The sequence below is a fragment of the Symphodus melops genome (assembly GCF_947650265.1).
Source record: "Symphodus melops genome assembly, chromosome: 15".
Taxonomy (NCBI): Eukaryota; Metazoa; Chordata; class Actinopteri; order Labriformes; family Labridae; genus Symphodus; species Symphodus melops.
Genome location: NC_136705.1, coordinates 905,833 through 919,185, shown reverse-complemented (window position 1 = coordinate 919,185; position 13,353 = coordinate 905,833). Strand labels below are relative to the sequence as shown.

General features: G+C 46.2%; 3 protein-coding genes across 3 annotated transcripts in view; 1 reads left to right on the top strand and 2 right to left on the bottom strand.

The window, feature by feature from the left end:
- LOC306835646 (uncharacterized protein) overlaps positions 1–13,353 on the bottom strand; it is a 380,835-nt gene that overhangs the window by 170,630 nt on the left and 196,852 nt on the right. The gene's annotated exons all lie outside the window — the stretch shown is intronic.
- LOC306836349 (placenta-specific protein 9-like) lies at positions 1,952–7,110 on the top strand. Its single transcript, XM_079363374.1, has 3 exons — positions 1,952–2,170; positions 5,601–5,692; positions 5,891–7,110. Exons 1-3 carry the CDS (start codon positions 2,107–2,109, stop codon positions 6,032–6,034), a joined length of 300 nt encoding a protein of 99 aa, XP_079219500.1. The 5' UTR covers positions 1,952–2,106; the 3' UTR covers positions 6,035–7,110.
- Positions 11,294–13,353, bottom strand: part of stk32c (serine/threonine kinase 32C) — a 53,187-nt gene continuing 51,127 nt past the window's right edge. Inside the window, exons 11-12 of the mRNA XM_079363361.1 lie at positions 11,894–11,961; positions 11,294–11,768 (exon numbers count right to left, since the gene is read on the bottom strand). Coding sequence (XP_079219487.1) covers positions 11,561–11,768; positions 11,894–11,961 — 276 coding nt within the window. The 3' untranslated portion in view covers positions 11,294–11,560. The remainder of the gene's footprint in view (positions 11,769–11,893; positions 11,962–13,353) is intronic.

Genomic DNA, 13,353 nt, shown 5'->3' with positions numbered 1-13,353 from the left:
TAAAGAAGAGGATGAGAGGTGAGCCAGCTCTCTGCAGGACGTCCAGATCCTTCTCAGCCCTGATGGGATGTCCAACACGTCCCTCGAGTCTGACCGGAGGAGCGACTGGTTCCAGATAACGAGTTTGATCAAACGCACAACAGGAACGTGTGTAATCAGAGATAATCCCTGCTGCAGACATTGCTCACACTGTATTTGCAGGTAAATCTGTGCAAAGTAAAGGGATGATAAGGTGGGCGGGGCTTATCGGCTAAGCAGAGCGCAGACGGCGGGACGTGATGAGATCTGACACTATTATCCTAAATATGAAATTATGACACACGTTTAGTTAAAGTAGCTCTGAAACAGGTGCCAGGTAAACTGGGTGCACTCACGCTCACCCAGAACAAATTCTTGAAATTTGAAGTAGTTATGTGTGAACGTTCTTCCTCTGTTTAAATAGAAGGTAACACTTTGTCCACAGGGGGGCGCCAAATCAACACAAACGCAGAGTCCACAACAGGAGCTTTAACGGAGTTCAACAAACATCCTTGTTGTGTTGACATGATGAACTCAGGGGGCGCTACCCTCGGAGGACCTCCTGTGCTTCTGCAGCCTGCCTCTAGTGGACACTCGAAGAACTGCAGGATTCACAGATCTCAACCAATCAGGATTGAGCTTTTTAAAAAGGTGCAGGTTGGTGTAAGTCATTGGGGCTTTAAGTAGTGACACTGAGCCACCCTAACTTCTGACAGGAGAGAGACGTGCGAGTGTGGCCCCGCCCCCTCCTCCTCAGATCACAGTTTGCAACTGATGTTCGCTTCATGACCTCTGACCCACATTTACAACAACAAGGTCCTCACATGGTGCTGAGACTGCTCGTAAAACTCAGGCTGGACTATAAAACTATAAAACCAAATGAACATCCGAGAGCTGGCGTGTATTTGTTTGTTCTACTCTCTGTCTCTCTGGACTTCCTGTCTCTGTCTTTGATCCGCTCGCTCACTTTTCCTCAGGTTTGCTTCTTAACGCTCAGATCTGCTTAACAGACCAGACGAGTGTGGCGAGCACGAGGCAAAAGACCGACTGGATTAATAAAGATCACCACGTTTACCTCCAACAGTCTGAGCTGAGTGTTTGTGTGGGTGGGCGGGTCACACACACACACACACACACACACACACACACACACGTCAATTGAGGGGGAATAACAGGAACCAATCAATGCCGTTAAAAGGTTAGTCTCTGCTGCTCCATTTTCGATTTCTCACTTCCTGCTGACGGAAAACAGCGACTCATTTTCTCCCGAGTCGTCTCAACTTTATCAGCTGTTTCTTAAACGCTCTGCACAGATCAGCCAGCACGCAGTGACAGAGTCTAATGAGCAGCTGTGGGTTTGAATGAGCTGTGATGTATTAAAGCAGCAGCAGCAGGTACAGACGAGAGCAGGAACCATCACTGAGGGTGGACGATGAAACTCTGCAGGAGGGACGACGGACCTGACTCCTCCCAGAAACCTGGCTCGCCACTTCAACGAGGCATCGTTTAAATCACGTCGCCTGTCTGTGATTTCATCTTTTAATGTCTTTTATTAATCTATCCCGTCCTTTATGAATTATAGTGATCTTAATCGTTTAATCTGTTCTTAATCCGATGATTTATTAGAAAAGACTCCTCACACCTGGATTCGCTCCCCCCCTTCCAGAGGACTTCAAGTCCCTGTGTCATTGGTACATTTAGTGATTTGTCTTTGTGTGGTTGCTAAAACAATCGTCTGGTAAAAGAAGATTAAAGCACCAGAAAACTGACGGCGGATTTTAAAGTAAAAGCAGATTTTTTCTCACGCCGGCTGAGTCCCCTCCCAGCTCCAGACCTCCTCCCCTTCCTCTCACACGCAGAGCTTTTTGTCCTGCATCTCATGTTTTCATTAGGAAACTGGGCGCTACTAAACCACAGAGAGAGAGAGAGAGAGAGAGAGAGAGAGAGGGAGAGGGAGAGAGAGAGAGAGAGAGAGGGGGATTAGAGAGTGAGACAGTGAACGCAGCACGAAGAGAGAGAGAGGAGAAATCTTTCTTCACTTTTACTTTCTTTCTTTTTCTGTTAACTTGCTGGACGTCAGGTTTCACCATGACCCGTCCCTCCTCGTCCTCATTTGGACTCCTCTTGCTCCTGATTGGCTACGCTGCAGCAGGTAAGGGAGGCCCCCAGGTGAGGTTGAGAGGAAGGACACAGAGCTGAGACGATGTGACGATTTATCGATCAGGGAAGTAAGAAAGAGATTCTCTGATGCAGATCCATTCTTTACATCCGGTCTTTGTTGCATGATTTTACACAGTGTGTGTGTGCGTGTAGATGAACACACATGAAGCTGACATCATGAGTCTGTATGTGTGTGTGTGTGTGTGTGTGTGTGTGTGTACAGGGACTCCAGCACATCTGTTTCTAATTACACTGCAGCCCGAGCTTCACTTAAACATCCCTCTCTCCGTCATCCTTTGTGTTTCTGTCCCTCCTCTGAATCCAGACTTTCTCTTTGTTGAGCAGAAAACTAAAAACTCAAATATACAGAAATATATGAGAAACAAAAAAAGTGAGTGACGTCTGTGGGTGTGAACTTCATTGACTTCATCCTGCAGGAATGAGCGACGACAGGAGGCTAAATGAACACGGGAAAACTAACCTCATATTCTCTCGTCCAATCGCAGATGGATTCAAAATGTAAACAAGGAAATCTGATTTATTCATATTTAAAATATGTTCATTGAGAGATAAAAATGTTTGTTTTCAAACGTACAATTCATTTAGGACAGCTGTGTTATTTATCCTCCTGAGCGAACTCAGCGTTCATGTTTGTCGCCTGTGAGGGACGAGAATTTTAAGCTATCGAACTGAAAACTAACGTGCCATGTAAAGGACATCCGGACCTTTCTAAAGAGCCGTTAAAGCTTTTAACATAGAGCTCTATGGAGACTGACTCGCTGCAGGAGACAGACAGGGAGAACAACGCCACCAGCAGAGGTGTTCTTCAAAAGGCCAAGCAGGCTGCACCGATGGGAAGACCCCCCCCCCCCCCCCCCCCAACCACAGCAACGCTCACAATGTGCACATTTTCACCTCCCACAGAGGGCCTCATCTGACGGCGCCGAGTCTCGTTGCTCTGCATTCATTATTAATGAAAGTCACGCAAGGAAAAGGAGCGTCACACACACACACACACACACACACACACACACACACACACACACACACACACAGCCATTTACCTCTGACCATGGGTGGAGTCACAGATCATCATCTGTTTGTTCATGTGTGTGTGTGTGCGTGTGTGTGTGTGTGTGTGTGAGAGAGATTTCTCAATCCTCTAAAAGGGAAGAAAAAGACTCGAGCCAATACAAACAAGAACAAATGTTCTCGGACTGAAAGTGAGCGGTCCTGATTCACAGGACTGTGCGTCAAACGAGCTGAGCTGACTGGCAAACAGTCAGACACACATTTAGCAGCGATGAAGCTTCAAACATGAAGTCTGATGCTGAACTGATGGATTCGGTCTCTCTGACACTTTACCTGCTTCCTTGTTTTGAAAGTTCTCAGAGGTGATTGGGTTTTGTTTTGATCTGTCAGCAGATATTTAGGCTCAGCTTGAGTTACAGTTTCCAATCTCTGTGGTTTCTTTCCTTGTCTTTGGAGCTGACAGTTTTCAGTGTGGAAAATTAAGACTTGCAGCCGTGCAGCATCAGCACACTGACACATCTGGGGTTTACTGCAAACAACTGAAAGACGTTTTTTTTTCTTTTCGTAAGGCATGTGATGAAGGGGGAAGCAGAGGCGCTGCTCAGTAAGCAAAGCAGCCAGACCTGCAGGGGGCCCCAGACCTGCAGGAGGCCCCAGACCTGCAGGAGGCCCCAGACCTGCAAGGGGCCCCCCAACTCGAGACAAACTTTAAACCACAGTATCGCCTCCTGAGGGTGGTTCCATCTGATAAGACTCAAAGAGCAGACCGTGCTGCGTTCACAGCCGTCAAACAAAGACACACTGACACTGAGAAGGAAGCACAGCTGTGTTCAAGTTCGGATGCAGCTGTTGACTGCAGATCTATTCCACACACACACACACACACACACACACACACACACACACACACACACACACACACACACTCACAAACATGTCCGTCCATGAAAACACTTTGCAGCTGTGAAATGCGCTGCATGTACGAGCAGAAGAATGCGGCTCCACATCGACCTCTCGCCCCAAACCAGCTGACGATGGCGTCGTCCGAGTTTCCTATAAGGCAGCGGCGACCTCAGTCGTCCAATCAGGCGTCTCTGCTCGTCAACGTAGTGGGAGAGTAGCTTTGTATGTGTGTGTCAGCATGTAAAGAGTCCAGTTAGCAACGTTAGCATCAGCACTAGTTTGGTCACGTCTGACACTAATCTCATGTAAAGTGACAGCATCGCACGATGGCGTCAAACCGAGGAGAAACCGGCGCACGGCGTGACGTCACAAGGACAAAACTCGGCTTCTCTCCCCATCGATACAGAAACACCTTAAAGAGAGGAACATCTCCACCCTGGATGCACTTTCACTGAAGGAGAGTTTTCAGGCACATAGATTCTGCTGGACGGTCCGTTCCTTCTGTTCGTCTGACTCTCGTCCTGTGGTTGGCGTGCGGTCACATCAGCTGGGTGTGACGATGACGGGGAGGACAGATAACAGGATGAGAGAGAGGTGAATCACTTGTGTCTGACTCTGCTGTAAATCTGTCAGAACGTCTGCGCTTTCAAGGACTCGTCGGATGGATTTCGTTTGCAGGGTGAAACGTGCCGCGGCGTCATTTTGTCTTGTTGCTTTCTAAAAACAGCGTGAGAGCAACACGTGGTCACAATTATTAGAGACCTTCTCTCGGGTTTAATCTCAGATTTCCGACTGACCTTTTGTTTTTAAAGGTCACCGATAAAACTCGGTCTGTGTTTAAGAGACAGAAAGCTGAATGTCGGGTGTTTTTAACGCAGAGAGGACAAACAAGGACACGAGGGAAAACGTGTTGAAGTTAAACTGACTGAACAGCTCCTGACACGATGTTAAAGCGTCACAGAAACAGTCTGTGGCGTTGGAAAGAGCTCGCCATGTTTTGGCTGTAAACTTAATTATCAACATTGTGATGGATAGATTCCCAAGGCTCCCTCTGAAGCTCCTGACTGCTTTTGTTTTGAGCTCCAGTTTTATGTTTGTCTTTCACCTTGGTAGAATCAGTGGGCGGTTTTGAAGGACGATGTTCCTTCGTCTTCCGCCTGAAAGAAACCCAAGGCGCACTTATGTTTCGTTGTGTACCGACCTGAAGCAGAGCGCTTGGTGGAAACGAGGCCGACAGGTTTCATGTTCAGCGGGTGAATGAAAAGTTCTCTGGATTTTAACTTCAGTCAGCGTGAGCTCGTCCTGCAGCCGGCTCAGGAGGCGTTAGAGAAGCGAGGCTCTTAAATATGTGGGCTTCAAAGAGAAACTGATAATTAGAAACATCACAGAGGAGGAGAGGGAAGATATGTGGAACAATGCCTCTAACCCCCCCACGCCCCCCTGAATCCTCACATCCTGATGCCATTCCTTCTTTTCCTTCTTTCCAGGTCCTGAGCCTGACCTGCAGCCACGCGCGGTGCGTTCAAGTGCCTGTCAGGAGCACACGAGTCTTCACAACCGCTTGGACATCGTGGAGAAGGTGCATGCAAGCTATAATCTTTATTACAAATCCACGTGATCACTCTTCATGCAGAAACTCAGCTTTTCTTTGTAAATGTTTTTTTTCTTTGTTGAGTCACCTTCAAAGTCCTCATGTTGACCTTGTGAATCAGCGGTGACTTCTCCTCAGCAGCTCTTTGATTCCTCTGAATAAGTGCTGCTTGTATTCATCCTGCAGAAGGTGGAGGACACGGTGGAGAAGCTGGAAGCGGAGCTGGCTGCTCTGCTGGAGACCGTCGAAGCTCCGAAGTGGCGCCCTCTGCTGGACAACACCGGACAGACCGCTGTGGATATACTAGAGGATCCTGTGCAGAGAATCTAAACACGCGGGGCTCCGAGACGGACTCTGAGGGACCGGATGTGTTGGCAGAAATGTTGTAAAGACTGTGGCCATGCATCTACCTTCCAAAACACGAGCCAGCCTCTTCTCATGTTTTTATGGAGCAAAATCTTCTTCGGGTTATTTTTCTATATTCATCAATATTACAAATCTGTTTTAATTGAGTAACCGGATTTAACAGAATCCTGCTCATGAATGAAGCCTGAAGAAAGCTCATACATTAATATGTATTTAACATGCTCACAGGAGATCTATAACACTTCTCAGAATCTGTAACACTTTGAAATGTCGTGCTATGGATACGCCAATCCCTAACGTTCATCAGGAGCAGTCAAGGAGTTACCCATAGACAACTATTCCAAACTTCTCCCAATCCATTTTTCCAACCGTACCGTCGTGTAACCGAGGGTGTTTATGACTCATATACTTGGGAAAATATAAAATATAAAAACAGAGTCTTCGATGAGTTGAACATTGCACGTCTGCTCCTTTATTGCCGCACACGGCGGGAGAACCCCGCACGGGTCCTGAACCGCACTCTTCCGTTCCTTGAACCTTTTCAAAATAAGAGCTGCCGATATAGGCTATACACTGCTTTAGCAGGTAACTCACATAACACAATAAAATAGCTTACATTCGGTTTGTGTTGCAAGACGTATCTTATGCACACAGAATTGCACTTTGGAGTACGAATAACACGACATTTATACGCAGACTGATGAGACGATAGATAGATAGATAGATAGATACTTTATTGATCCCGAGGGAAATTCAAGAGACCGGGTTGATTGTGCACTCACATGTGCGTCAGAGTATCCTCGAGTGATTTCTTCACACAGATAGGACGATAGTGAATGTCAGACTCTCGGTTTGGAGAACACATTCCTTTTTAAGGACGGTTGGTCAATGAGGCTCATTGTTTGTTTGCTTTACATGTTTTTTTTCCCCCGGATGTCTCGTCTTGTCTCAAATAGGATTCTTGATTCTTCAGAGGCGAGGACATGAAGGATGTAAACGGTCACACTGATGTCCAAATAAACTGCGTCTTTTTAAATGACGGGACAGATCTGCTTCTCCTTTGTGTCCGAAAGTTGATTGACCCTGAAATACATTTTTTATTATTCTCTATATTTGACATTTGTTAAATTCTATTGTATAAATTGGTAATTGCATCTCATATTTTATTTTATTGAAGCACTGCCTCGCTTTTTCCACACCACTACACCAAGACAAACTCGTCTATGTAAATGTACTTTGCAATAAAACAAGATGCAGTGCTTTTCCCGCGCTGCTCTCTGTCGCCCCCTGCAGTCTGTGCTCGTGCATGTGCGTGAAAATGACAGAGACACAGACGCGGCGTTACTGGAAGGAGATTTATTTCTTTATCAAAGCAGTAAAAGCAGCATGTTTCTGTTCACACGGAGCAGGTTCAGTTGGTGCAGTAACAAGGCTTCACTGACTCCCCGTCACAATCCTGCAGCACGAGAACATTATGCAAAGGAAGGATCACAAGGAGGAAAAGAGTGGCGTCATAAATCACTGTTTTTCTTCTTCCTCCTCTTTAGCTTAATTTGATTTCCTAACCGGGGCACAGAGATTCAGACCTCGACGGTAATGTGACGCCTGGAGAGCGTCCAGCGGAGAGGAGGAGACATGCTGCTGCAGGTCAAACACACGAGCACGATGCCTTTATTTTCAAACACCTAACGGCATCCAGAACACTTACACAGAGAGTAACACGTCAGGAAGGTTTGCAAGCTCGGCCCGATCAGGAAACATCTCTGACATGAAAGAATAAGTGCAGATTAGTAAACTCCTGTATCCGTCAAAATCAGCTGTTTGCAAACAATCAGTATAAAGCAGACTGACCGATGAGTCTTAGAAAGATCTGAGCTTCTTTTTCCACAAATGGAGACATTCAGTGTTTGTAATTATGCAGCAAATGAAGCTAAAAACAGGCCTCAGGTCCAAATATTCTTCCGTCTGTCTTCGCTGCACAAACTATAACGCAACATTTAAGAGCGCCTCACACACAGCTTCGCTGCACTCATCCAGCACAGGTACGAGCCTGACGTTTACGGGACCCAAGCGTTAAGACGATCTACGGGATGCCAGAAGGTTCTGCATATCATCTAAAAATATCATGCCGTCCATATAACACTTGATTTATACGATTTTGTACAGTTTAAAGTTCACAAAACTCACTGTCCAAAACAACAGGAACGCAGGCCAGGTACAGTCTGAGTCTATAGTCAGGCAAGCACTCAGGTGTGCTGTCACCCAAAGCTTGTACATGCACGGATCAGCCAATCAGGCTCCAGGCTTTGGCAAAAAACGAGCTTATACTGTAAAGGTTCATGCAGAAAGAGGGCGGGGCTTCAGACTAAAGTCATCAGGTATTGGGCTTTGGCCGACCTAAAGACGCCACTTTGTATCCCTTTAAGAAGCTTCTTTAGACGCTTGAGGAAATATGGAATCTGCTTCCTTTTAAAGAAACATCAGACGATCGATGTCATGATCACGTCTGTGCGTTCACCTTTAAGTAGGAGGCAATTAGCCTAGCTTAGCATGAGGACTGGAGGTAGACTCAAACAGACGGTCAAGTTCCAATGCTAACACTCAACCTTTGTTCAAAGTTACATTTTAATGATGACGGATCAGGTAGTCCAGCTCCTGGTCCAGAGTAGACCACATCTGGATAACCAACAGCTTTAAATAGGACTTAATCCTACAATCTTTGTCCACAGGGGGCGCCAGAGTCCACAGACAATGACAGATCATGAGTATTTCTTTTTAAATGAATGAATAATGAAGATCTCCAGAAACAAAGGAGCAGCCTGAAGCACAGAGAGAATTTTAAAATACAGGATCTCTGTGAACAGCTGAGTTTATGTCTCTAACGTGTTAATCATCAGACTAACTGTTGAGACGCCGTCGCACACAGTCATTTCTGTGGCTTTAGCACTTGTCAAATCTTCCTCCCAGCATATTTTATGGATATAGTTTCTGATGTCTCAAACTTTCCAGTTTCACTTCCTGCATCACGTTTGAGGTTCTTTTCATCACTCGACGTTATTGTCTTCAGTTTTCTGCTCACTTGACACTCATGCTTTGAAACCACATGATTCTCAACCTCGAATCATCACTTGCTTCTGCTGCGTCTGTCGACTGGCTTCTTCAAATACTGATTAGCAAAGGAAGCCTAAAGCAGATGGCGCCCTCTGCTGGTAAAGAAAGGGTACTGCGTGTGTAGTTTTTGCATTGATTTAAACTGTCCACATTTTTTTACATTAGATTTTATTACAGGATATCATTGTTTTGATGTTCAAACTAAATTATTAGTTTTATATGTAATATCATCCACAGACATCGACTTTAAATTTTACTAGCATACCGTTAGCTTTCAGGCTAACAGTGTCATGAAAGCCTTCAACGAGCTTCACCTGCTCTGAAGCGGATCCTGCTTTTTTGGGGGGGGAAATTCTGAAAACAATTTAAGTTTTATTTTTCTGAGGACTTGAAACCTTAGACTTCCTGTCGAGGTTACCTTCCAGAATTTATGCTAAGCTAGGCTAACTTTATCCTAGCTTCTTAAGATTTGTCATCCAGAAAGCAAATGGACATATCTCCAAAAACGTCTAACTCTAAGTTTAACCCCCGCCTCCCTACCTGAAAGAGATACTTTATACATAATCACAACATGACCGTATAAATGATTTTCACTTGCAGAGGGAACACTGACTCTATGCTATACTGGGAAAAAGAGACGCACATTCACACACTTAAAGTTCCTTAGAAATGGTTATGCAAATGGTAGAAAAGCTTTGGCATATTTTGCCTACAAGTTGTGCCTGCACACTTGGAAAGAAGAGCCGAACGAAGCGGTCGCGGCTTCACGCCGCTCTTCTTTGACGTCGTATGTTGCAGTCCCACATAAAACTGTGGAGAGTTTAAGTACCTACACTGTTCGCTATTTACACTGTTTTTCATTTTTATTAGGCCTTAGGGTTTAACGGTGGACTTCTGCTACATGTTCCCAGGCGTTCACACTGGGATTAATGGTGCCACCTTAAACGTAGCACTATCACTATGACAGTAAGAGCCTAGCTCAACAGCTACACGTGTAATACAGCCCCAAAACAAGCTCTACGGGGAGAAGAAGAAGGTACTAAGGGAGCACTTAAAGAGGGGACGAGAGAGGCTAAAGGGAGTCTAACAGGTTCTTATAAGATGTGACGGTCGGTCGGTGTTTTCTCCTCAGAACCGAGATTCTGAATCAAACTGAGCACGGGTTTGAAATATGAATCAGGAAACAATCGCAGACACAAGACACTGATTTCTGTACCGATTTGCAAAAAAATCTAAGTTCCTTATCGTCCTAAAAAAAGCAGAATAAAGAGTAGTTATCGGACGTGACCTACGATGCATCCAAGGCTACATGTGATTAAAAGAACGGTTCAGATCTTTTGAGTGAGGTCGTGTAAAGCAGCAGGTCTCAACCCTTAAACCGAACCTGACCCAAAAGTAGGTTGCAGAATTATTTTTAGTGTGCCTGGAAAAAAAAAAAAACTGTATCAAAGTCTATAAAAAGATTTTAAAACATATTTGTTCTGTTCCACTTTTCGACAGGCATTTTTTTAGGAGCCAGCAGGAAACCTAACCAGCGTGTGGGAGGAGTCCCACGCCATGCACGCGGAGAACACGCAGACTCCTCCTCCTGTCAGACGGGGGTCGAACCAGCTGTGACAACCACTGCGCCACCGTGCTTGCTGATACAGTTTTTAATTTGATCTTATGTACAAGGATGCGCCCCCAGTCGGCTTGTTTTTAAGGGATTAGGATCTAAAGTATCATTCAGTGTTCGTGCTGGATCCTCCAATCAGGAGCTGAGCTGACCGTCGTCATCCGTAGGTATATCGCTCACCTTTCTAAAAGACTTCATTCAACCCCACTCCCAAACAACATGAACTGTCCCTTTAACAAGCGCTGATGATGACAGGGAGACGACATGAGAGCGGCGTGCGACTGTAAGTGTGTCTCTGAGGCGAGTGTGAGAGGAGACGGAAACAAAGAGAGAGAGCGGCGTGTTCTGAATTATTGAGTCGTCCCCGCCAGACTCCGAAGAGGAAGTGCTATGAGGGCGACCCCACCAAACCCCCCCCCCCCCCAAAAGGGAAAAACTGCTATTGCTCGGGATGTCATCATGCTCGTGAGGCGTTCAGGATCAACACCTCCTCTACCTTATTTTTCATGCTATATTCTGTAACGTTGCATAGTCGTCAGAGCTTACTCTAGGGCGGGCGGAAAAAGTAGGCGGGGCTTTCTCTGCTTCATTCATGCCTTACCGGAGGGAAGCTACAGAAAAAAAGAAATGATGGGGGCCATTTTGGGTCCTAATGTGCGTTAGTTTCCTCCTCCGGGCTACGACAGAGGAGGGAGGAGCAACTGGCGTGGCGCTCGCAGAGAGGCCTGCGAGCGCCACGCCACTGTGAGGCGATGTGGTGCTAGCTAGCAGCTGCCGGGGGAGGAGCATACAGAGCCGCACATGCTCAGTTTGGAGGAGGACTCTGGCTCCGGCTCAGGATCGGGTTCGGGGTCGGGTTCGGGTTGTGGTGCGTCGTCGTCGGTGGCCCCGGGTTCGGCCTCTCCGTCACCGTCTCCGCTGGCGTCATCGCCCCCCGCCTCAGACTGACCCTCCTCCTGACGCCGTTTCAACCTGACACAGGTGGATAAAAAAAACTACTTCAAGGGGACGCACACTTTTAGCTTCACGCATCCTCATCAAACAAAACACACACACACACACACACACACACACACACACCGCTGCTCCTCTCTCACCTCTCTCGGTTGAAGATCATGAACTCCTGCTGCACCACGTCAAGGCACTCCTGTAGGTAGTCGTTCTCCTGCAGGCAGAGGACAAAGCACAAAGTCGTCAAAGACCTTCTCGTGTTCCCGCTCGACCTCTGAGGGGAACGTCGTTTCCTCGTTTCCTCTCCTCCCTCCCTCGCTCCCTCGCTCGCTCTTTTTAAACCTCGTCATGAATTGTTTGTGAACTTCCTCAAATTGGATGTTTGGCCCGAGACAAAAATAGAAGCTCATATTTCCGAAAGCACTCGAGGCCATGACAACAGCAGTGAAGGATTCATAATTTAATAATCTGGGTAATAATGCAGTGCGAGCGCACGCACACACACACACACACACACACACACACACACACACACACACACACACACACACACACACACACACACACACACACACACACACACACACACACACACACACACACACACACACACACACACACACACACACACACACACACACACACACACACACACACACACACACACACACAGGGCTGACGGTAATAACAGTGTGTGGCTGTTTCTCATAAATACAGAGAGGATTCCTCCTGTCGTAACATAACGAGGCAGAGGAGACAAACTGACTCCTGATCTGTGGCCAGAACACGGCGCAGTAAAATTAATGCATCACTCGTTTCAACTGTACGAGAAAAAAAAAACACATTTTGAATGCGTCATATCTTGACTTTGTTTCAGGCACCTTGTAAGGAAGCGAAGGACACTTTACATCAGAACACAAACGACACAATTGACACAATTAACCGAGTCCACAGGCTGGAGTGAACAGTGTCATTTAAACATGTAGCATGTAGCATGTAGCCCTGACACATGGAGCTATTATTATTATTGCTGCTAAACTATTTGAACATATGTACACAGATCCACACGTGTGCACTCATCTAGAAATGAACCAGTTGCAAAATGTTTACTGATTTTAAAATGGCAGAAAAGTTGAATTTTTTTGACTCTTAGTCCTGAAAATAAAAACTCAAATCATCGCTTCGTTTGTCGTCATTTTACACGTCTGTCATGCAAGGTCCACAAATCTTCAAATGCGTGTCTGACGATCTGCACACACACGAGTGGGGGTTTGATTCCCTGAGCTCAGGCTCATAGGCTGCGTACCGCCGGGACGGTTTGATAAACAGATAGATACTTTATTGATCCTGATGGCAAGGCAGAACAACAAGACGTTACAATAAACAGTAAACTATAATCCACAGTCCTCCCTCCCTTCAGTCAATAATACACCAAAACAAGAATGAACACATTACACATGAAACCTGTGTAATTAAAAATAGACTGTGCAGAACGTCTGCAGGACCTTTTCACACATTTGTGGATCTGTGTCCGTATTTTCCAACAGTTCTGCCACAACGATCGCTGCACACTGAAGGTGTGCTTCATGCACGGGGGCGGGACTCC